General features: G+C 29.2%; 1 protein-coding gene across 1 annotated transcript in view; it reads right to left on the bottom strand.

Moving 5' to 3' along the window:
• Positions 1 to 417: 417 nt before the first annotated feature.
• The window catches only part of LOC141300285 (suppression of tumorigenicity 18 protein-like), a 78,523-nt gene continuing 51,812 nt past the window's right edge, over positions 418 to 27,128 (bottom strand). Inside the window, exons 9-21 of the mRNA XM_073830604.1 lie at positions 26,058 to 26,257; positions 24,100 to 24,296; positions 19,005 to 19,250; positions 16,870 to 16,976; positions 16,694 to 16,756; positions 16,510 to 16,578; positions 14,661 to 14,723; positions 14,182 to 14,262; positions 6,710 to 6,931; positions 5,086 to 5,174; positions 4,880 to 4,983; positions 4,653 to 4,796; positions 418 to 2,359 (exon numbers count right to left, since the gene is read on the bottom strand). Of these exons, the coding sequence (XP_073686705.1) occupies positions 2,219 to 2,359; positions 4,653 to 4,796; positions 4,880 to 4,983; positions 5,086 to 5,174; positions 6,710 to 6,931; positions 14,182 to 14,262; positions 14,661 to 14,723; positions 16,510 to 16,578; positions 16,694 to 16,756; positions 16,870 to 16,976; positions 19,005 to 19,250; positions 24,100 to 24,296; positions 26,058 to 26,257 (1,726 nt within the window). The 3' untranslated portion in view covers positions 418 to 2,218. The remainder of the gene's footprint in view (positions 2,360 to 4,652; positions 4,797 to 4,879; positions 4,984 to 5,085; positions 5,175 to 6,709; positions 6,932 to 14,181; positions 14,263 to 14,660; positions 14,724 to 16,509; positions 16,579 to 16,693; positions 16,757 to 16,869; positions 16,977 to 19,004; positions 19,251 to 24,099; positions 24,297 to 26,057; positions 26,258 to 27,128) is intronic.

The following is a 27,128-nucleotide window of genomic DNA, read 5'->3' as shown; positions in this document are numbered from 1 at the left end:
ATATATATAGTATTTAGTTACACTACAGTCAAACGTTTTTTGAACAGTAAGATTTTAGTTTTTTTTTCAATCAACTGTTTTAAATATTTGTAATAATAATAAATGTTTTTTGAGCAGCAGATCAGAATATTAGAATGATTTCTGAAGGATAATGGGACACTAAAAACCTAATTAATGATGCTAAAAATAGTTAAATTTAAATAGTAAAAATATTTCAAAATTGTACTGTTTTTGCTGTACTTTGGATAAAATAAATGCAGGCTTGGTGAGCAGAAGAGACCGTACTGTTCAAAAACTTTTGACTGGTGGTGTATATTGAGTAATTGTTTTTAAATGAGCTTTAATATAAAGTATATTGTTTGTTTATAAAACTTATAAGCAACTGTACAACAAGTGCAGATCATTTCAATAGTTTATTTCTACCATACACAAACTGTACAACACAGCGCAGTACTGCTTATGAAATTTTAAAAGTGTAAGGAAATCCTGATATACAAACTACTCCAACTGAAAAAAAACAAAAACATTTTTAAAAACAAAAACAAACTAAATCATTTACAGTACTGTGTATTATACTATTTTTTTCTTTTACACAAAAATCCCATATCACATTACAAAACATCAAATACAAAAAGGAAAAAATAAATATTCCTCACAAAACTTCCTGAGCAAACAATCTGTGGTTTATAAATTAAACATTAGGAATTACAAATCATTTAAACAGAATTAATCATGAGTCATACAGTAATTTAGGATTTGAACAAAACAAAAAACTGATTCGCTTTATTGAGAATACAATTCATTCTGCTCATTTGGTCAGATAATATAGTGTTTTATTCCCTCTTGACATCAATGGACAACGTAAAGCGAAGGTTAAACTCCTTCATTCTGATAATTAAACACTAGATAACAGAATAAAAGTGCAAAAGGGTACGTTTCGTATTAGAGAAAGCTTTAAAAGTGCTGCGACGAGGCAATAACAGCACTCAGATCTGCTGAGGTGACCTCGGCCGTGCATTTAAACGCAAAATCAACGCAAAGTGGTTCAGATTCAGTCATAATGGAAAGATTACTTCGCTTTTATACTTTAGTGGCTTGAAGACATGAAGTGCTTTGAGAAAACATCATCCATAAAACCTATTTGAGAGCCCACCGTTTGTCGCACAAAAGAAGCCAAAGGTTGAGGAGTTCAGTCTCACGGAACGGAAAAGAATAAAAACCGCATTGTGCCTGATCATAAAACACTTTTTTACAAGAATATCGTTACATACTTAAAATGGCGTATAAACAGTAGGTAAACAGAGTTTAGAGGCTTTTCATTCAGAAAATAAATATACTGCAGAATAAAATGAATCACCATTCACGTAATACTGCTCTACCACAAAACATATCATATTCCATGTACTCATTTACATTTAGGCACATATATGCACACACGGATGTGCACACCAAAGGCAGTTCATATGAACAGAAACGGAAATATTATTTTTTTTTTTTTCATGTGTGTATGTGTGTGTAAGTGTGTGGTTGCGGATTTGCTGTCGCTGTACAGTCGTTTTGGAGAGTAAATCGAATAAAATATTTTCTTTTTGCCCACTTTATGCATGAAAACAAACGATGTCATTCAAGTGGCCTACATTAAATACATTAAAAAAATAACTCGGGGATGCATACGGCTCCGATAGACCAATAACAGCCGCTCACCAACAGGTGGCGCAAGTGGACTATTCATACAATTTGACATCAGCTATGAAGGAAAAAACTCATCTGATATATTCTAAACGACTAGACCTCCCAGTTATTGTACAACGAATGCAAAATAAAATTCACAATATGTAAGATTGGCCTTGCATTTTGGAGTTGCAGCAGAAATGATCGCAATAAATAAATAAATAACTCAATAAATAAGATTACTGTGAGATAAATAGTACCGATGAATAAAGATCATATGTAGCAATAATATAATAACACACAAAAAGAACAATACGGAATAAAGTCAAGCAAACCATAGGGAAATAAATAAGTGCAAAAAGAGGTAAAATCTCACTAAAAGGAGCTGTAAAAATGTGGCTGGTAATTTTCAGTGCAATGAATTTGTCATGGAATGGAGTTACTCTTTTTTTTTTTTTTTCTTTTTTTAAACAAGACATATCTTGCACGGATGACAAAGCCAGCCCTCTGCGGACAATCAAACGCTTGTGAGCGAGTTTAAGCGGCCTTATACGTGAATGCCCTTGATGGCCTGTCTGATGCTGTCCAGTAAGGCTTTGCATTCGGGTGAATACTCGTGCTCCGAATTGTTGTACATATCCGTCAACGTGTTCACGTACGCTTCGAAGTTCTGTTCGTTTATCGGACCCTGAAACACATTAAAAAACATTTAATTTAGTAACTCTAATGCACATTTCATAATGTCTTTAAGGGGAGACACTGCAGGCAAAAACATGCAGCTGTCAAGTTTGAAATTTTGGGCTTTTTGGTGTTTCATAAAGTTTTTTTTTTTTCAGACTAGTGGAAAGAAAACACCCAAAAGACAATGTTAAGTGTTTCTTTTATAGCACTTTATCTATTTGTTTCAATAGATTCCAATTACAATACATATTTTTAAAGGCTGTTTTCTCCAAATGAGTTTTTTTCTCCTACACTCCTTACACACACCAAACTTTACATTTTTATTCCTGTCTATATCCTGAAGGTTTTTACAGAGAGATTAGTTCATATATAATTTGCTTGATTTTATACATTTTATTTCCCAAAAAAGTATCAATGTAATTAATCAACTAAGTAAGTAAGGCGATAACTATTAGTTCATTTTTTTACCCTATTTACCTGCAGTGTCTCTTAAAATACTTCAAACGCTTTTTTACGTAAAAAATACCATAATTACTAGTTGTTGCTATAGTAAAATCATATTAAATTAAATTAGCTTACAAACAAGTTTTAAGACTTAATGACAATAGTTGCTACACCAAATTACCACAGTTTTACTATAGTAACATTGTAGTTGAAAATACGCTGTAAAATATGAAAAGTGCAGTTGGTTCCTTGAGGACATATTTATAGCTGATTAAAATGACTTTCATTAGTGTAATCTAAATTATTCAGTTGGATTTGGCCATATTTTTTAAATTAAATGTTACAAATTTTCAGAAGGTTAATCAGATTAACTTGTAACACTATATGAATAAGGTTCATTAGTTAACTACATTAGTTACTAATAATGAACAATACTTCTACAGCCTTTATTTAATGTTAATTGTAATGTTTACTAATGCATTATTAAAATCAAAAGTTGCACACTGCAAAAAATGCTTTTCTTACTTAGATTTAGACTTAGTCTTGTTTCCAGCCAAAATATCTACCAATTCTTAAATCAAGGATTTTCTAGATGAGTAAAAATGATTGTCTTGTTTTCAGAAAAAACAAGTCAAAATTAAGTGCATTTTTGCCTGAAACAAGTAAAATAATCTGCCAGTGGGGTAAGAAAAATACTCTTGTTTTCTGTTTGAAATAAGATTTTTTTGCTCACCCCATTGGCAGATTATTTAGCTTGTTCTAAGCAAAAACTCGCTTAATTTTGACCTATTTTTTCTGAAAACAAGAAAATAATTTGTACTTAAATTCAAGTAAGAAAAGTTTTTTTTTGCAGTGCAGTATTACCTAACATTAGCAAAGATGAATAAATTGTTCATTCATGTTAGTTAATGCATTAACTAATGTTATCAAATGACACCTTATTGCAAAGTGTTACCTTGAATAACTAACATTAACAATGAGTATTTGTTAAAGCAATAACTTTTAATTTTGTAAATTTTGAAATTAACATCAACTAAGATAATTAATTACTTTAGAAGAATTTTTATTGTCAGTTCATATTAACTAATGTAGTTAACACAGTTTTTTTTATGGGTCAACCACAAATTAAGGCCTTAAAAAGGTCTTAAAGTTTTAAATTCATAATTTAATGTTGCATGCACGGCACTAAATAAATAAATAAATACATACATACTGTCTTGTTACATTTACTTGAAATGCAATGTGAAGGTAGCTGAAGTCTTGTTTTCTGAGAAATTGAACACATTTAAGTGATTTTATTCTTTAAACAATAAAAAAATCTCTCAGTAAGGTATAAACACTGCAAAAAATGCTTTTCTTACTTAGATTTTTAGTCTTGTTTCCATCCAAAATATCTGAAAACTCTTAAATCAAGGATTTTCTAGACAAGTAAAAAAATATTTTCCTGTAACAAGTCTTAGAACAAGCAAAAACACTTAATTTTGACTTGTTTTTTCTGAAAACAAAACGGTAATTATTACTCGTTTAGAAAACCGCTCCTGATTTAAGAATTTTTTAGATATTTTGGCTGGAGACAAGACAAAATCAATTTTTTTGCAGTGAAAACTATTATTTTCTTTACTTCGTCTTTAAAAAATCTTTCAAAAGTCTTAAATCTGCCTTCATAAAACCAGCAGAAAGCTTACAAGTTATGTTACTTGAAAACCTGATTTTTAACAGAATGGTTAATAACCGTGACCAATTTTTGTGAGGGACCTAATGCAGTGATTAAATACCGTGAAATAATATTTGTTGACAGAGATCAGGTTCTGTTTATCTGTGTCGGTGTAAATGTTTCAGCGTGAGGTCCATCTCACCATTTGCGGCAGCTGGATATCTGTGAGGCTGTTGATAAGTGCTTGACTGAGACGCGCTAACTCCTTCAACAGACTGTCGTTGTGCTGCTCGATGATTTTATTCTCCTCCTCGATAGTCTTCAGATTGCACTCCATAGAAGAAATCTGTTTTAAAACGGGGGAAAACAAGGTCTTTAGCGCTGAAATGACATTACCGATAATGCTCAGAACACAAAAAGGTTATTTACCTGAGTCTGGAGCTGCATCATATCAGCTTCTATCTTTAGATTGGATTCATTTAGCTCTTTTATTTCATGATCCAAGTGCTGCATGTCTTCGTTGTTTTCAATACCTGATTGACGGAAGACAATCTCAACTAAATGACTCAATACAATAATATTAGCAGGTCAAACATTAAGCATTTAACTTTATTTAAAGCGCTTGAATCACTCACCGCTGCTGGTTTTGAGTTTGATGGTCATCATCTCTTCATCAGAGAGTTTTTTCTTGATACTCTGGGCATTTAGTGGACATCCTGACAAACTTTAAAGGGATGAAAAATCTGCAGATCAGTACTAGGAATTTGTTTTTTTTTTCTATACAAATTATAATCTACTTTCTGAAATCATGACATAAGTCTAAGTATGACCATAAGATCATAATATGTGTAATGTAGTCAGCTCAAAAAGTTCACAGTGAATGTGTTTAAGTTAGGGCTAGAGGTTTTATTATCCTCCTGAGACCCAGAAAAAAAAAAGATTTGTGAATTTAGTATTTTTTCATGCCATTACATTGTTTAGATCATTAGGGAAAAAAGCAAAATTAGCATTTTTGAAAAATGATACACTGCAAAAAATGCTTTTCTAACTTAGATTTTTAGTCTTGTTTCCAGCCAAAATATCTACAAATTCTTAAATCAAGAAGGATTTTCTAGACAAGTAAAAATTATTGTCTTGTTTTCAGAAAAAAACAAGTCAAAATGACGTGAGTTTTTGCTTCGAACCAGCAAAATAATCTGCCAATGGGGTAAGAAAAAAAATCTTATTTCAAACAGAGGACAAGATTATTTTTCTTACCCCATTTGCAGATTATTTAGCTTGTTTCAAGCAAAAATGCATTTAATTTTGATTGTTTATGTTTTTTTCAAAAATCCTTCTTGATTTAAGAATTATTAGATATTTTGGCTGGAAACAAGATAAAAATTCTAAATAAGAAAAGCATTTTTGCAGTGTATTTTATTCATATTCTGTAAAGGACACTAGGACTCTAATGGCATGAATAGACATCAAAAAGGCAAAACAATTTTTTTTTTTAAATCACCAATCAATTTTTAGGTTTCAGCATTTTTTTATACCAAACTTTGTTTAAGGATGATTCTCAACTATGTTATAAAACCTGTAACAAAATTATTTGATATACCACTTTGTTTCATGCAGTATGTGTGCAATTTTTTTTTCCATTAAACAGTGTATCTATACACTGTATATAATTTGCATATTAATGTGTTGCTTTTGAGACAGTTGAAAAAAAAAAATAGAGTAATAATTGGCCAGAGTTTAATAATTATATCTAACATTTTTAATAAGAATATTGATATATTATTTATTTCCCTATTCAATTGTTATGTCTTACAAAATGCATAATAAAATTGATTTTAGTCCTGTGTCCTCTACAGTGGATGTCCTGTTTCGTAACAGGAAGTCATATTTGGATTTGAAAACCCATAACATTTTCCTGAGATGTTGCTTTATGATAAACAATTTGAAATTATTCAGATTTAAAATACAATAACAAAATATGTTTATATATGTATATTTTCATAAGGATGTCAAATTTTTCACTAAATAAATTTTAGCCATTTTTAAAGACCAAGGAGAGTGTGTGATCATGGTCAAACGTCCAACCTTTGGCATCTCTAAAAAGCCCTGAATGTGCTCTGCACAGGATATCCAGGCTTCACTAAAATATAATGTCCACTACAGAGGCAAAAACTCCACAGCTGAGTCTCAGGAGGTTAAATAATAGGTAGGTTTAAAGTTTAAAATCATAACTTATCCAGGTTATCGTATAGTTCTCACCTCCTGTGTGTGACAAAAACGTTGTTGGCGTGACCCAAGCCGTTGCAGCCGGGCAGAGGGCAGTGCGGAAGCTCCTGTTTGCAGACCTTCCAGGAGAAGGCAGATCCGTTCACGGAGCATTCCTTCTGCCGCTTGGTGGCGATTGGGCAACTTCCGGCGCTGCGATGCGATGTGTATTTACCCGAAACGTGGCCCTGACCATCACAACCTGCCACTGGGCACCTGGTGCACGAGAAAGGAAAAATATATTTACTATCACATTCACAACATGATGATGCACACTGATTTCACTCAAGATTATGTGCATCCTGGTGAACATATTTTCAATGTCCATAAATATAGTACAGAAATTAAGACTTTTTATTTTCTTATTCATTTAATGAGAAAAAGGTGGGATACAGCCAGTGTTGCCAAGTCTGTGGTTTTCCAGCAGAATTGGCCTACTTTTACACTGTTGCCCCTGGTAGTTTTTGATTTCCACGGGTTGAAACAACCCCAATAACGTTATATTTAGCAGGGGAATCCAGACAAAAAATGTGTATTTTATCCCCTGAAATGCGATTTGTAATGGGTGACCCCCCTCGAAACATGCTTTGGTAGTTTTGAGTAGCAGTTGGGCGTGTTTTGGTGTGAAAACCTGGCAACCCTGGATTTTCTCAGTTAATAGTTTTAAAAGTTATACGACTAGTGATTTTTTAGACTGAATTTATACAGTGCACATACAGGTTTCTACATTAATAACTTTCAGATTATTATAGTTAACTAAATCTGAAAAGTAAAAAAGTTGAACTCACTTTTTCACAGCTTAAAAAATAAACGTTAACTGAAATAAAATTAAATGTATAAAACCTTTTAATTCAGCTACATAACAAGGAAACATTTTTCATTTAAATAAATGAATTAAAATAACTAAAATAAAAAAGGAATAAAAACTATAAAGGCACAATATGTAAACTACTAAAAATGACAAAATCAAGAAAACCTTTTATGATTTTAATAAGATTTTATATTTTCAGTTTTTATTTAATTTTAGTTTAAGTTTTATAAACAGTTAAAGTCAAAAGTTTACATACACCTTGCAGAATCTGCATTATTTTACGAAAATAAGAGGGACCATATAAAATGCATGTTATTTTTTTTATTTAGTACTGACCTGAATATGATATTTTTACATAAAAGATGTTTACATATAGTCCACAAGAGAAAAGAATAGTTAAATTTATTAAAATGACCCCGTTCAAAAATTTACAAACACTTGATTCTTAATACTGTGTTGTTACCTGAATGATCCACAGCTGTTTATTTTTTATTAGTGATAGTTATTTTTGTCCTGAACAGTTTAACTGCCTGCTGTTCTTCAGTAAAATTCTTCAGCTCCCACAGATGTTTTGGTTTTTCAGCATTTTTCTGTATTTGAACCCTTTTCAACAATGACTGAGATTGAGAGCTAGGGAGTGAACAATTTTTGAATTTAAAGATTGGGTTAAATTTAACTTATTTTGTCTTATTAAATATCATCTTTAGCCTCTGAAGGGCAGTGCTAAATGAAAAAAAATAGGCAAAATAAGAAAAATGTACACATCTCCATTCTGAGCATTTGAACCTTCTGTAATAGTTGCATATGAGTCCCTCAGTTGTCCTCAGTGTGAAAAGATGAATCTCAAAATCATACAGTCATTGTTGGAAAGGGTTCAAACACACAACAATGCTGAAAAACCAAAGAATTTGTGGGACCTGAATTATTTTTTCTGAAGAACAGCAACAGTTTATCTGTTCAGGATAAACAAGGAACTCATGAACAACTATCACTAAACAAAAAACAGCTGTGGATCATTCAGGTAACAACACAGTATTAAAAATCAAGTGTATGTACTTTTGAACAGGGTTGTTTAATATCAGGGTTTCCGCGGGGCATTAAAAAGCATTAAAAGTCATTAAATTGATTTTGCGAAAATTACGGCCTTAAATGGAATTAAAAAGCATTAAATTGTTTTATACAGGCATTAAAACTTTAGATAGTGTTGAAGAAACAAATATTACCAATTTATCTTCAATGTAGCCTGTATAATTAATAATTTTGATTCACTGTCGCGAAGTATGATAAACACGGAACCAGTTTGGTAATTGCTTCTGGCCGGTCCAAAATTGTGTGACACAGACTTTTTAAGAGCGGCCAGTTTTAGCCTCTAAGAGTTCAAAGTTTATGAAATTTTTCTGTTCAGAATTGATGATATTTGAAATTTTGAAATCTGCAAATGAACGCTGACATTTTAAGCTGTCTCTTGATCCATTTCTAATTATGTTCAGCAGAGTAATGTATGTTCATTGTTGCCTCATTGTAAGACCGCATGAAAAAATGCATTATAATATACGCATTCATACACAGCCGTGTTAAGTTATTGGTTGCATATGGCATTAAAAATGTTAGAAATGGCATTAAAAAGGGCATTAAAAGGCATTAAATAAGATTTTCAAATCTCTTGTGGCCTGTATGTAAACATCTTCTATGTGAAATATCTTATTCAAGTCAGTACTAAATAAAAAACAACATGCATTTTGTATGATCCCTCTTATTTTGGTAAAATAATTAACATTAAACATTATTTTAAACATTAACATAAAACCTGAAAAATGTGATACTAAAACAATACTAGTTGGGGTGAACAAGGTCATAATTTGCATCACAAAGGTAGTTTAGTATAGATTTCTGGGTCACCATGCCAAAACCCACACAGATGTGACCCGACCCCTCGACGTGCTTAAATTAAACCCCCTGCGCGGCCCTCTTTTGTTGTCCTAAACTCGACAGAGTAACAGTGATTGTCAAAGATAATCTCTTATTTGTGACTGAACTAGTTTCCGAGCTTACAACGTAAACACGAACGAGCCCGTATACATTCGCTTGATAATTTGATGGCTGAAATTTGCGTCGGTTTGTCATTTCGCGTGTCCGTAAACACCCCCACCTCCAATTTGCAGAGTTGTAAGACTTTCCAAATACCATTAAGAAGATTAATCCTGTGAAATGCTGATTAAAAATGTATTCAAAGCAGAGAAAAAAAGGCTGGAATAATTCTATCGGCGCACGGCGGACTTGGTCGGAAACGCACTCCAGTAAATAATTACGGGCAGGGAGGTTAACGTGCCGCCGATGGAAAACATAAGCCCTACCAAGTTGAAGACTAGAGTGGTGAGGAGTTGGCCAATTTATTTCGCTGCTCACTTTCCCCCTAGGTCAGTAATGGAATGACATAAATTGCACATAATTGTTGCGCGTCCTCCACAGGGGGGAAAAAGCAGATGATTTGGAGGTGGCTGACCCTTTCCCTGATAGCCCATATTGGAAGAGGTGAGAGGTTATCTGGGATAGTACAAATAGCTTGTCTGCAGGCCTATATGGGAAAGGTTGTTACGGCAGTTTTGGCTCTAATACGCTGACTAAAACAAGACAACATTACGACTCCGACACTGGCCGCCGCGTCCGGCTCCGGGAATGGCGTTCCTGACCGCGGGACAACAGAGATGGACCGTATGGCCGACAATTTACAATAATCTAGCGACATTACAGATGTACTTTCGGTTTCTCCGCCCGTCCATTTCTCTGCCTCCCCGTTCCTCCTTTAATGTGCGCGGCGGACCTGCTACCGTCTAATTCCTAAGCTCTCGTCTTTGCATTAGTAATTAAAAATGAAATACTAGCCCAGATGCAAAAGTAGGAAAGCCCTGTCACTCTGGGTTAGACTTCAGATTTAAGGCTGGAATCAATTCAATTAATTTTTTTTTTTTCTCCATAGTATTATGTTTTTAAAGAGCAAACTGCTGCACTAATTGTAATTAAATGAGATCTTATGGGAAAGCGAGGAAAGAGTTTTGAGCTCCCTGAATTAAAATGATGATATTTTTGAACGCTATCCTTCTATTTTTATTTTTTTTAAATGAAGCTTTCTGTCATCTAGCTTTTTGTCATCCAGTATTTCCGAAAACAACATTTATGTCTTATTTACATGTGTTTTAATATGAAAATAAATTTTAAAGGCTAGTTGTATAGGCTGTTTTAGATATTTTCACTTTCTATTATTTTATAGTATCTTCCAAAAATATTTTCCCATTAATCTTATATTAGAAAAATTGTGGGATGCATTTAATTAATGTTTTTAATTTTTTAAAATATTATATTAATATTTAATTATATTAAATATTATAACAGTTTTAGATATATATTCACAAATCACTATTTTAACCCCCCAACATTGGTGAAAGCAGATGCATAACCTTCCAAAAATGTTTTTCTATTAATTTTAGAAACATTCTGGGAAACAACAAATTTATGTTTTAAATATTATAACAGTTTTAGATATATTAACAAGTAACCTTTTTTCTTTTAATAAATGATCTGTGAAAGCAGGTGCACAACTTTCCAAAAATATTTCCCATTAATTTTATATGAGAAAAATAGTGGGATACAATTAATGTTTTTAATTACAAAAATGATAAAATACTATAACAGTTTTTCATATATTAAAAAAACACTTTTCAACAAATGATCAGTGAAAGTAGAAAAATTGTGGGATACAATTAATTAATGTTTTTATTAAAACATTTTTTTCCCAACAAATAATTAGTGAAAGTAGAAAAATTGTGGGACACAATTGATTAATGTTTTTAATTACAAAAATTATAAAATATTATAACAGTTTTAGATATATTAAAAAAAACACTTTTTTTCAACAAATGATCAGTGAAAGTAGGTGCTACCTTCCAAAACCTTCTAAAATATTTTCCCATTAATTTTCTAAGAGTAAAAATGTGCGATACAATTTACTAATGTTTATAATTACATGTGTTTTAATCTGAAAATACATGTTTTAAAGGCTAGTTGTACAGGCTGTTTTAGATATTTCACTTTCTATTATTTTATAGTACATAGATTAAGATTTTTTTTTCTTAAATGATCAGTAAAAGCAGGTGTACCTTCCAAAAATATTTTCCCATTAATCTTATATTAGAAAAATTGTGGGATGCATTTAATTAATGTTTTTAATTAAAAAAAAAAAAATTATAAAATATTATAACAGTTTTAGATATATTAACAAATCACCATTTTTTCCCCCCGATATCAGTGAAAGCAGGTGCATAACCTTCCAAAAATATTTTTCTATTCATTTTAATAACATTCTGGGATACAACAAATTTGTTTTTAATCTAAAATATTATGAAATATTATAACAGTTTTAGATATATTAACAAGTAACCTCTTTTTCTTTCAATAAATGATCGGTGAAAGCAGGTGCACAACCTTCCAAAAATACTGATTCAATTTATATGAGAGAAATTGTGAGATACAATGAATTTATGCTTTTAATTTAAAATATTTAAAAAAAATATTATAACAATTTTATATATATACAAAATGAATATATACAAATGATGAGTGAAAGTTGGTGTACAACCTTCCAAAAATATTTCCCCATTAATTTTATTTGAGAAAAATTGTGGGATACAATTAATTAATGTTTTTCATTTAAAATATTATAAAACATTATAAAAGTTTTAGATATTTCAACAAATTAACAGTGAAAGCAGGTGCACAACCTTCCGAAGATATTTTCCATTCATTTATGTGAGAAAAATTGTGGAGTGCAATGAATTAATGTTTTTAATAAAAAAAAAAAAAAAAAAGTAATTAAATATTATAACAGTTTTAGATATATTAACAAATAACTTTTTTTCCGATCAGTGAAAGCCGGTAGACAACCTTCCAAAAATATTTCGTATTAATTTTAAATGAGAAAATTTGTGGGATACAATTAATTAATGTTTTAATTTAAAATATTATAACAGTTTTGGGTATATTAACAAACTTTTTTTCTAACAAATTATGAGTGAAAGCAGGTGCAGAACCTTCCAAAATTATTTTCCAATTCATTTTAAATGAGAAAATTTGTGGGATATAATTAATTAATGTTTTTAATTTATAATTTAAATGTTTGTAATAAATAATTCAAAATATTTAAACAGTTATATCTAAACAGTTTTAGATATATTAACAAATCACCAACCTAGCTCCATTTCATGCTTGTTTATTTTAATTTAAGGTTCATTTTATTATAGTTTTCAAACATATCTAATAGTTTTCACCACAAAAATTTATTTTATGAGGAAAAATTGTGGGATACAGCAAAATAATGTTTTTAATTTTAAATATTTTAAATTCTTTGATATATTAACAAATCACTTTTTTTTTTCAACAAATTATCAGTGAAAGCAGGTGCACAAACTTCCAAAAATATTTTTCCATTAATTTTATATGAGAAACATTGTGGGATACAATTAATTAATGTTTTTCATGTAAAATATTTTACAAAATTTAGATATATTACCAAATATCACCATTTTTTAAAACAAATGATCAGTGAAGGTGCACAACATTCCAAAATGATTTTCCCATTCATTTATATGAGAAAAATTTGTGGGATACAATTAATTATTGTTTTTAATTTAAAATATTATAAATATTACAACAGTTTTAGATATATTAACAAGTCATTTTATTAGAATTATTAGAATTGGAATTTATTTTATAATAGTTTTCAAATTTATCTAATAGTTGTCAACCCAAAAATGGGACTTTTTTTCCTATAAACAAAAAATGTTTTCAATATTTCTAACATTTTATATATGTGACCCTGGACCACAAAACCAGTCATAAGGTTAAATTTTACAAAACTGAGATGTATAGATCATATGAAAGCTCAATAGATAAGCTTTCTACTGATGTATGGTTTGTTAGGATAGGACAATATTTGGCTGAGATACAACTATTTGAAAATCTGGAATCTGAGGGTGCAAAAAAAATCAAAACACTGAGAAAATCACCTTTAAAGTTGTCCAAATTAAGTTCTTAACAATGCATATTACTAATCAAAAATTACATTTTGATATATTTATAATAGGAATTTTACAAAAAAATCTTCATGGAACATGATCTTTACTTAATTTCCTAATGATTTTTGGCATAAAAGAAAAATCAATAATTTTGACCCATACAATGTATTTTTGGCTATTGCTACAAATATACCCCAGCGACTTAAGACTGCTTTTGTGGTCCAGGGTCACATATAGTAACAAATCACCATTTCCTAGTAAAGATACAGACATCTGACACATTTAAACAGTTTATGCTAGGTTAATTATTTTTCATTTGAATTTTTAAATTCATTTGAATTAATTAAAATGAATTTTATAATATTTTTCTAATTTACCTAAAAAAAAAAAAAAATTAAAGCTTCACCAAAGTGTACCCTATTCATGGAAAGTGCATACTAGGTTTCTATTAAATCTATTATTTAATGAAACAAAAAATAAATTGAATGTAAAATGTTGATAGATTTAAATGCAAAGCAAAACCTTTCTGTTCAGTCTAAATAAAAGCAGCAAGCCTTTGGGTTGTCATTGTTTTGTTGGTGTCTTACTTCATCTCTGGCTCTTCTTTGTCCTCTTTGCTTGGCGTGAGCTTCAAGCTTCCTTTCCTGGCACGAGGGCACCCTGACAGACTGGGAAGGAACATGACATATGTGACGAACCTTTCAGAAGTTCAAGCGTGCAGACGTGTGTGTGGGAAAGATACGGCCGCTGCGTTTACGGCGTGATGTTTCAAGCTTTGACACCTGTCGTGTCGCCATTGAACAGGGGTCATTACCTCAACAGCCGTGAAATGCCACAAAGTATTTACTCTTTGCCGATTACCCGGGTTTAAATACAAATGATTTAACCCGCTGAGTGCCTTAACATCTAGAACTACAACACACTGGGTTAAAAATGAAGCGTTGTGTTCTAATGAACAGCATGGCTATTTATGTCATGCAGAAACATCCAAAAATGTCACTACGCTTTTATCTTTCATTGAAGTCGAAGATTATTTAAAAGAGATTTTCTGTCTGATGAGGCTCACCTCCTATGGGATGCATAGTTTCCTGTCACATGACCCGAGCCGTCACAGCCAGGAGTTGGGCACCTTTAAAATAAATAGAAATGTATGTCAAAGATAGAAATTACGATTAATATTATATATTACTATATCACTAATAAATCACTAAAACCTTTTATGATTTTAATTATATATATATATTAGTTGAAATTTTATATACTTAAAAACAAAAACTACTAAAAATAACAAGAACACAACAAAATCACTAAAACCTTTTATATATATGTATTTAAACATTAAACATAAATTTGTAAAATAATCATAATAACAAATAAATATTCATAATAAAAATACAATTAATAATAATACATACTAAATAAAATTTTATTCAAAAATTTATACAATATTATCATAAAAAAAATCATAAATAATAAAAATAAAATAAATAATAAATATTTATAATTAAAATACAATTTAAATAATAGTTTTATTCAACAATATATAAAATATTTTTATAATAAAATTCATACATAATAATAACAAATATATATATTCATAATTAAAATACAATTAAAAATAGTTTTAATCAACAATTCATAAAATATTTTCGTAATATTCATTATAACAACAACAATAATAAATATATATAATTATAATACAATTATAATTACAGTTATTAGTTATAATTCATAAAATATGTATCATTAAAATACAATTAAACTAAAATTTTGGTAGAAATTGTATATATAAAAAACAAAACCTACTAAAAATGACAAAAAACCCACAACAAAATCACTAAAAGCTTTTATATATGTATGTACTTAAATATTTATAATAAATTCGTAAAATAATAATAATAATAATAATAATATAAGTATTTATAATTAAAATAATACTTTAGTCAATCATTCATAAAATATTTTCATAACAAAATCTATAAATGATAATAATAACAACAATAAAACAACTAATAAATATTTATATTTAAAGTACAAAATAAAATAATATTTGTAATCAATAATTCATAAAATATTTTCATAATCAAATTCATAAATAACAATAATAATTATTTGTAATTATAATACAATTATAGTTATTATATGTATATGTATAGTTGTATAATTAAATATGTATAATTAAAATACAATTAAAATAACATTTTAGTTTAAGTTTTTTATATATGAAAGCAAAAACTACAAAAAATGACGAAACCCCACAAGAAAATCACTAAAACTATATATATATATATATATATATATATATATATATATATATATATATACTTTTATAGTAAATCTGTATAAATATAATAACAAATAATAAATATTTATAATTAAAATACAATTCAAATAATATTTTAGTCAATAATTCATGTAATATTTTCATAAAATCCATAAATGATAATAACAACAATAAAAATAAATAATACATATTTATAATTAAAATACAATTCAAATAATATTTTAGTCAAAAAATCATTCAAAATTCTCGTAATAAAATCCATAAATGATAATAATAACAAAAAACAAATAATAAATATTTATATTTAAAATACAATTAAAGTAATATTTTGAATCAACAATTCATAAAATATCAATTCATATATATTTTTTATATATATTATATATGTATATATATTATTATATAAAATGCATAAATAATAATAATAATAACAATAATAAATATGTATAATTATAATATAATTATCGTTATTCATAAAATATTTTCATAATAAAATTCATAAATAATAACAACAACAATAAATATTTACAATTATAATATAATTATAATTATTAGTTATAATATATAAAATACATATTTACATAATTTCTTCCCATTAATGAACTTTTATTGAATTGAAACTTATTCTTACTTGAGCTCTTGAGAATTAGCAGCCATTAGTGATTTCAGGGTCTTATCAGCCAATGGGCAACCGGATACACTACAAAAAAAACAAAAAACAAAAACAAAAAAAAACAAGAGACATTGTATATTTTCACGATTATTTTGCGGTTTGAAAAAATAAAGAGGGTGAAAATATGGTTGGGGCTTTTTACCTTCTATGTGACGCATAATTTCCTGTCACATGACCACTACCGTCACAACCTGGTGTTGGACAACTGCAAAGAGAAAAAGATGCACGCAGCCTATGATTTCTTGATCTACTATACCTGCTGGCATCCTAACATGTGACCTAGAAACCCTAAAACAGCGGTTCATGTGATGATCTTACCTCATCAGCTCTTTCTTGCTGTCTCTTATGAGCATCTTGTTTTTTGCCATGTTTGCATCTCCATTGTACGCTTTATCCTCGAGAGACGCCTTATCCAACTGATCCATCTACAACACAAAAGACAAAAGGTCAAAACATTGCGCAATTTCAAAGAAAATCACAACGGTCACTTGAAAACGGCAGTAAGCACACGCGCACTAATAGTCTGTGAGAGGTCTGATGCTGCTTAAGTATACTTAGTAAAACATACATCCATTTAAACTCCAGTATAATCCCTCGTAGTATTTACGATGGGTGTAAAACCTTTGGATTTACTTACTTTTTTTTATAAGGTAAGTATCTTTGAGCACCAGATGTCAGAGGGAGAATCAGACAAACATACAACTGTCTGGGTTTGTTCTTTGACTAAAAGAAGATGAAAAATTGTCGGCTTTTCAAGAACATTCTTCTGCAATTTCTTTTCAATTTTGCTTTCATGTCAGCAGCACATCACAAGAGACAGTGCGCCTAAGGTCGCGGCTGACTGAGCGAGATAATTTAGATGAATAAATAGAAAGTTAAGGGTTTTAAGTTAAGTATGTTGTTAATGTAGCGTACGACAAAGTCAAAGAGCATTGAGACACTGAATGTGGTTTCCTCGGGACATTATTATAATTAGATGTTATTCATTTTCACCCAATTTTATTCATTTTAAAATAAATGAATACTTTTAATTAGCAAGGATGCATTAAATTGATCAAAAGTGATAGTAAAGACATTTATCATGTTTCAAAAATAATTAAAGAATTGAAAAAAGAAATGTTTTAAGGTTTCCAAAAAATATAAATCAGCTTTATTGTTTACTGTTTTTAACATGGATGATAATAATAAATATTTCTTAAGTAAATCAGCATATCAGAATAATTTCTGAATGATCATGTGACATTGAAGACTGGAGTAATGATGCTGAAAATTCAGCTTTGCCTCACAGGAATAAATTACATTTTAAAACATACTCAAATAGAAAACTGTTATTTTAAATTGTAAAAATATTTCATAATATTACTATAATTCATAAAATATGTATAACCAAACTACAATTAAAATAAAATTTTAGTAAAAGTTAAAAAAAAAAAAAAAAAAAAGACAAAACTCTGCAACAAAATCACTAAAACCTTATATATATATATATATATATATATATATATATATGTATATATATATATATATATATGTGTATATGTACTTAAATTTATAATAAATTCGTAAAATATTATTAATAACAAATGATAAATATTTCTAATAATATTATAATATTTGTCAATAATTCATAAAATATTTTCATAAATCCATAAATAATAATATTAACAACAAAAATAAAAGCAAATAATAAATATTTCTAATTAAAATACAATTAATATAATACTATAGCCATAAATTACATTTTAAAACATATTCAAATAGAAAACAGTTATTTTAAAATTGTAATAATATTTCATAATATTACTATAATTCATAAAATATGTATAATTAAAATAGAATAATTTTTAGTTGAAGTTTTGAATATATATATATATATATATATATATATATATATATATATATATATAAACTACTAAAAATGACAAAAACCCACAACAAAATCACTAAAACCTTTTTATATATATTTACATAAACATTTATAATAAATTTGTAAAATAATGATGATAATAAAAAATAAATATTTCTAATTAAAATAATATTTTAGTCAACAATTAATTCAATATTTTCAGAATAAAATGACTAAATAATGATAACATACAACAGGAATAAATATTTATAATTATAATGAAATATTCATAAAATAATATATATCAGCTTTTTTGTTCACTGTTTTCAACATGGATAATAATAATAAATATTTCTTGAGTAAATCAGCATATCAGAATGATTTCTGAAGCATCATGTGACACTGAAAACTGGAGTAATGATGCTGAAAATTCAGCTTTGCATCACAGGAATAAATTGCATTTTAAAACATATTCAAATAAAAAACTGTTATTTTGAATTGTAATAATATTTAATAATATTGCTGATTTTATTGGATTTTTTGCAGCTGTGGAGAGCATAAGAGACCAAAAAAAATCATAAGCAGCGAGAAAATAACTGCCTCTCACCTCTTTGTCTTGTAGCAGAGGTGTTTTGCTGTAGTTCAGCGGTGTGTCCCAGGCATCCTGTTCATAGAGGACGCGGTAGATGGCTGGGGAGATCTGGAGACTCGCCGCTTTGGCTAGAGAAGGTTCAGGTGAGGTGAAAAGAGCATCTCCTAATGTCGACATCACAGGAGAGTCCCTGGCCTTTTCTCGCTTTTTCTTCATACTTAAATCCAGCGTTCCGTTCTCATCTACCTCGATCAGCGAGTCCTGAATGATAAAACAACATGAAAAATGATGTTAATAATCAAACTTTGATGACCAGAGCACTTTTCTCATAGAAAAGTGTTTTCAAACTTGTTTTCCGAACTAAAATCTAGAAAATCAACTCATAGTTAGGGTTAGAGAGTCAAATGGAAATGGTTTGGTTTTACTCTTCTAACCAATCAAATGTAGAGACAATAAAAAATGAACCATTTTAGATAAGTAGATAACCACATTCACTTTTGTTCATAGGTTTGGTGTCAATAAGTTTTTTTTATAAGAAAATTAGTATATTTTTTAAGCAAGGATGCATTAAATTGATCAGAAGTGATAATAAAGACACTTATAATGTCACAAAATACTTTTATTTCAAATAAATGCTGCTCTTTTGACATTTATACTCAAACATTAAGCAGTGAGAGTAAATTAGCATATTAGAATGATTTCTGAAGGATCATGTGACACTAAAGACTAAAGTAATGATGCTGAAAATTCTGCTTTTTATTACAGAAATAAATTTAAAAATAAAATATATTCAAATAGAAAGAAGTTATTTCAATTTGTAATATTATTTCACAATATTAATGGTATTATTGTATTTTTTTTATCATAAAGTGCTTATTTAAAAACCCTACCCTAAGCATTTATTTTTTCTTTACTGTGAAAGAGTAAATTAAGTGTTGAAATATTACACCGTATCTTATTTTCAGATGATTAATAATGGCACTTTCTATTAAGTACAGTTGACGTCAAAGGTTTACATCCCCCTTTCAGAATCTGCAAAATGTTAATTGTTTAGCAAAATAAGAGGGATCATGCAAAATGCATGTTATTTTTTTATTTAGCACTGGTCTGAATAAGTTATTAAAATAACATTAAATATGTTTACATATTTACACATTACATATTTATAAAAATGACCCTGTTCAAAAGTTTACATCCCCTTGATTCTTAATACTATGTTCTTACCGGAATGATCCACAGCTGTGTGTTTTTTTTTTTTTTTTTTTTTTTTTTTCTTGCATTAACCATGCATTAAGAGAATTTGAAGATCAGGGTAAATTTCCCAGAAGACAAAATAAGTATATTCTGTAGTCTCTGAAGAGCAGTACTACTTGAAAAAATATGATATTTAGGAAAAATAAGACAAAATGATAAATGAATCTCCATTCTGTTCAAAAGTTTTCACCCCCAGCTCTTAATGCATGTTTTTTCCTTCTGGAGCATCAGTGAGCGTCTGAACCTTCTGTAATAGTTGCATATGAGTCTTTCAGTTATCCTCCGTATGAAAAGATGGATCTCAAAATCATACAGTCATTGTTGGAAAGTCCAAATACACAAAAATGCTGGAAAACCAAATACATTTTTGAAGAACAGCAGGCAGTTTAACTGTTCAGGACAAACAAGGGACTCATAAACAACTATCACTAAATAAAAAAATATATATTTTTTTTCTTTCTGGACTATATGTAAACATCTTTTATGTGAAATATCTTATTCAGGTCAGTACTAAATAAAAAAAATAACATGCATTTTGTATGATCCGTCTTATTTTGCTAAAATAATTAACATTCTGCAGATTCGGCAAGGTGTATGTAAACTTTTGACCTCAACTGTATGTGTAGGTTTTCTATTTAATGGACATAGATGTGGATTGTAGTTATTTGTTTATTCATTTTTCTTCCAGTGACAGGTGGTTTGTAGATGTCAGCCACAGTGGTTTTAGGTCACAATCATTAATGTGAGTTTAAAAGCTCATAACTTTTATGACCAACAGATGTGCTTGTGTATGAATTTGTGCTCTAGCGCTAAGTCTTTATGCAGCTCGTTAACTTAAAAACGTGACGCACCAATTATTCCACGCGCATTTTGCATGGCACGCAAACAAAGGAGAGCTTATCAGGAACTAATCGTGATAATTCAGATCGCAAAGCAAATACGGCTCTCTGTCGAACCAGTTAGAACCGACCAACAGCACACCTATCGAGTTCATCCCGGTGCAGGATGTGAGTTTTTCTCGTCTGATGACATTCTCTCCAGCCTCAGAAACAAGTGAGGTGACATCTTTCTCCCACACTTCCATGAAACGCTGCAAGACGATAAGCCGTATTCTTAGAAAAAAACACAAGCGACTTGGCACAAACAGGGAAATCGAGATACTTAACATGCATAAAGACATTTCGACGCAGACATCAGCAGATGACAGATCGGCTAACACTGTTTTATTCATTCGCTCAGTTTGTACAGTATACCTGCTCTCTGCCCACTGAGTGCTGGGACTACGAACGGCCTGTTTGGTGTGTAGGTGTGTGAAGCGTTTCACGCCATACTTCTGCGAGTTTCTCTCAGTTTTATCTCTCCGTGTCTAAGAGGAACACCTGCTTTGATTGAAGCTACCAAACAGGATGGATCAAACTATATGTTTCAAATTTTTACTAATATATAGTGTATTAGGATCATGGATTGCTTTTTTATGATGTTAGCACAATCCGATTAATTACATTACTTTTACAAGTGTCTTATAATTGTAATTTTTTTTTAATATTAGATTTAATATTTAATATTTGACTTTTTTTTGGCACTTCTCCACTTTTTGTCTTAAAGAAAAGAAGAAATAATACAGAAAATGTTGCAAACCAGATTTATGATATATGAGTACCAGTATGAGATATATGAGTATCAACAGTAAAATTTTATATATATATTCAAATAATTTTTTTGTAAATATTCTTAATTAATAAAAAAAAATATATATTATTTGTTTTTTAATAAAAATATTTTTTGATAGTTTTAACAAATGCACAAAGCCAGAAGACTTCTTAATAGCTGTTAAAACAGTTTTATAAATATATAAAGTTAGAGAACAGTTAATCTTTTTAATATGATATATAATATTTAATACTTTATATTTCAGTTTTTGGCACTTTTCCACTTTTGTCTAAGAGAAAAGAAATAAAATAGAAAAAGTTGCAAACCAGATTCGAATTTGCTTTGTCTATATGCACTAACCACTAGGCAATGACTCCAGCATGCTTTTTTAATACATTTTTATAAATATATATGAGTATATATGTACAGTTACATATACATATATATATATATATATATATATATATATATATATATATCATGTAATAAATAAAATAATTATTTATTTGAAAATATTAACAAATAAAAAAAATTTTTTTAAATAAAAATATATATTTTTTATAGTTTTACAAATGTAAAAATTTTCATTTTGTCATTTTTATTAATATATATATAATTCATAACATTTCTTTGTAAATATTATTGATAAATAAAATTATTTTTTTATTCTTTTTTTATAATAAAAAGATTTTTATAGTTTTACAAATGCACAAAGCCAGTGCTCTTTAATTGTTTTATTTAATTGTTTTATATTTAGTAGCTTTTTTGGGCACTTTTTCACTGTCTAAGAGGCCATGATTCCAGCATGCTTTGTAAAACATTTTTCAAAGGGTTTTCCCATTTTTATTAATATATGTTTATCAACAGTTTGTTTTTCTATTAAAAAAAAGGGGCAGAATATTTAAAAAATATACTATACTGTACATCGAAGGTATCAAACTGGGTGGATTAAACTGTATGTTATATTTCTAATTATTACTAAAACACACAGCATTAGGATTTTGGATTGTGGTTTTAATTACACACACACACACACACAAATTTGTAAATATTACTAATAAATAAAATATTTATTAAAATTGTTTAAAATAAAAATATTATCATAGTTTCACAAATACATAAAGCTATAAGGATTTTACTTTTTTATATTATACATTTATATTTAATATTAAATAGCTCCCTTTTTTGGCAAGTTTTCACTTTTTTCTGAGAGAAAAGAAGAAATAATACAGGAATTGTTTCAAGCCAGATGCAAACTTGCTTTCCCATATGCACTAATAAATTAATTATTACTAAAATACACAGCATTAGAATCCTGTGTTGTTGTTGTTTATTATGTTTTTTTTTATCATGCATTTTGATTAAATTAGAATAAATTACAAGTGCTTATTTTTAATAAGAAGCTTCAGGAATGTATAAAGCCAGAAATGTTATATTTACAATTATAATAGCTTTTTTGGCAGTTTTCCACCTTTGTCTAACAGAAAATAAGAACAGCAAATGCTGTAAGATGGACTCGGACATGCTTTGCCCATATGCACTATGTTTATGTTTTCCATTTCTTATGTATATATGCACATCAATACAACTGTATCATAACATATCTATTTTCACACAGTAACACAGATAATCTGGCCTGTGTAGACTTTCCTTATTTAATTTAAATAAAAGAGTGATGTCTATTAATCCCCCAACCAATTGATTTAATCCAACTTCTCATAGATAGTCTGTTAGAGATCAACGCCAAAGGATCTGTGCGAGCTTATCTAGGATAATATATTACTTAGCAAAATGTCTTCGACCATCTGCACTGAAAAAGAAAAAAAAAAAGCATGCTCTCTCCTGCAAACAAGAGAAGGACCCAGCATTACCATTAGCACAAGTAGAAATCAAATGCACGGCCACATGTTTTACAAAAAGCCTTCTAATTGTCATGGAGAAGGAAGCTGTGATTGTATTCCTCCCAACTCTTTTTGATGTGATTACACAAATTCTCCTTTGTGTACATTAAAGCTTTAGGGCCAGTGTGGGTACAAGAAAAAAAAAAAAAAGCTCCCACTCTCTTGTTGTTGTGCCACCAGAGGCAACGCAGTTCTCTGTGCCAAAAAGTGTCTTTTGATGTTACTCCTCTTTTTCATACACAAATCACAGTTGTTTCAGAATGACCACATTAAATACCTTTTTCTGAGTGCTCTAATTTGATTACCTTTGTGGATGATGCCAGGGGCCGGCTGGGGGGCAGGGCCTCGCCGTTGTCCCGGCAACGGGTGGAGAGGTTGAGGATGGCTGCGGATGCGATGTTGGACTGGAGGGCGTTGCTTTGGGCTTTATGGCGACTGGGGCTGTTGTCTCCGGCCATGATCATATGGCCACCAGAACCCAGAAAACAGGGGAACGGAGCGGCTGGAAAAGGTAGTTGTGGTTAGTACTCAGAAAAATGGGAATTGAGGGGGAGGGAGAAATTGTGATCATATTATGCAGAGAGGAACTATAAATCCACATCTCTGTAGAAAACAGGTTTAAAAAAATTTCAATTTACCTACAAATTGCTTACTAGACTGTATTTTAACAATTCATTGCAGAAAAGATTAATTTAAAATTTTCTTGTGCACTCAATAAAAAAAATCATTTTAAAATTTTAATAATTAAACTACAATAAAATATATATTTTTAATATATAGAATAATGTATATGTAAATACAATTAAACAATAATATTGTATAATTAATACATTAAATATTTTCTTTAAGATTTAATTTTTTTTTATATATAATCTTTAAGGTTTAATATGTTTTTTAATATATATATATATATATATATATATATATATATATATATATATATATATATATATATATATTGTAGTTTAATAATAATATATATAATATTATATATTTCATACATATATTTTTTAAATCCTAAAGAAAACATTTAATTATTATTATTATTATTATTATATATTTATATTTTACATTTATTCATTGTTTATTTACTTTAAGTTTTTTTATATTTAGTAATTATATTTTTCAATAATATATATTATCTTAATTTTTTATTTATTTATATACTTTATATATATACACACACACACACACACACACACACACACACACACACACACACACACAATTTTTTATTATAGATTAGTATATAATATACATATAATTTTAATAGTGTATATGTAAATGTGATTATATTATTTCATATTTTATATTATACATTATATTCTATTTTATTTAATTACATATATAATTATATATTTAATAAATTATATATATATATTTTAATTAGTTATTTATATTTTATATTTATTGTTTATATATATATATATATATATATATATATAATTATTAAATATTTTATTAGTTATATTTTAATGTAATGTAATAAATGTAATAAATTGCATATATAATGTACATGCATAATAAATACACAATAAATACATATATAATAAATTTTATTAGAATTCATATTAAAATATATGAACTTTCTAAAGTAATATGTAATGAAATCAATAGTAAAATTATATATATAATTTAAAACAATAAATATGATTGATATGAATATTATTAGAATTCATATTAGAATTTGAATATTCTAAATTAATAAACAATAGTAAAACTATATATATACTGTATGTATATATATATATATATTATTATTTTTATTTTATTTATAAATATTATTTATATGAACATTATTAGAATTTATATTAGAATCTATGAATATTTCTTAATAATATACAATATAAAATCTTTAGTGAAATAATTTATATAATTTATTAAATGTAGAATAATTAATACAAATGATTAATAAATTATATTTATATACCTTTAATATATTACTTATATTACTGAAGACAATGTAAGTGCTGTTTTCAAGTGCAACGTTACTGACATGAGGCCAGGGTGTTGCTATGCAGTTGCTAAGATGTTCGGAGTGTTTTCAGTGTTGCTTTGTGGTTGCTAGGGCGCGTTCTAGGTGTTTGATTATTGGTCCAAACCAGGGAGCTTAATAAAGACTATACAGAGCAGATTGTAACAAGTGACTGTATGTGTACTGCTCCAAGTCACACATGAAGACACTGAAAACAACTTCTTTTTTTGAACAGTAATGTCAGTGCATGCTGGGTAACCTTTGATTTGAAACAAAACAGACACTCACAGTCAGGAAAGTGTGAAGATTCGTGACTCTGTTCGGATGCCATCTGAGCCTGCTTGCCAAAGACCTGGGCGTCAAAACTGGCGTAGTCGAAATGGCCTTTAGTGTACTTGTCCATGTCTTTGGCCATGCTGGCCTGCAACGCTGCCATAGGATGTGCAAATCTGTATGTGAAGTCATATTTCTTCATGTTTCCTAAAGGTCTGAAGAGAGAAATAGAGTCATTCCCAACCAAATTCTATTGATTTGTTCAGGCACGTGAACAGGTAGGGCTCAACCTGTGCGGAGCACATGCCCTTTTTGTAACTACACTCGGAAGTGCCCTTTTTTCGGGGGAGTTTTTTTTTTTATATATATAAATCAATGCTATTGGTAACCCTTTACGTCTGTTTGTCTTTTTAACAAATATTTAACCAATTAAAGGCATTAACAAGCGCATCTCTTAGAATGGCTCAAACTGTCAGTCAAACTTCACAACTCCGCCCCCTGAGCGCCGCAAACTAATGCCGCGTTCCAGGCAACCCGTAACCCGTGTTTTTCCGACCTTCTACTAGTGAAAGTGCACTGGAACGGCAGTCAAATCCGTGACTTCCCACTCGTGAACTCGTACTAGATCGATGTACTCCCAGTTCCGAGTTCTGACGTAACATAGCCCGGCGAAACAACAAATGTCAGCCCTAATGCGTGCGGTGTTTATGCAAGTGGCACACGGTGGAAAAATGGAGCTTAGGACAATATAACGTTGCAATCAAATTAATGATAATATAAAAATAATAGTAATTCATAAATGTGCCCAGGCAGTTTGGCATGACTTGCCTGGAACGCTACAAATTTGTGAGTCGTGGTTTGAAGTGGTGATTTACCAGTTAAAAAACCTGCCTGGAGCACATCAGTCAGAGTCATAGAGCAGAAGCAGATGAACGTCTTCGTCTTGTAACGGTAAAATATCTTCTTGTTTGAATAAGTGCAATGTTGTCTTTATGAAATAAACACTAGTATGTCTATAAAGGCACCGGTGTGATGTTGACGTATTGTGATGTTGTCGTTTTAATGATGGACAAATTGCACACATTC

Source organism: Garra rufa, chromosome 24 (assembly GCF_049309525.1).
Source record: "Garra rufa chromosome 24, GarRuf1.0, whole genome shotgun sequence".
NCBI lineage: Eukaryota > Metazoa > Chordata > Actinopteri > Cypriniformes > Cyprinidae > Garra > Garra rufa.
The sequence above is the reverse complement of the archived record's forward strand: the minus strand, read 5'-3'. Positions and strand labels throughout refer to the sequence as shown.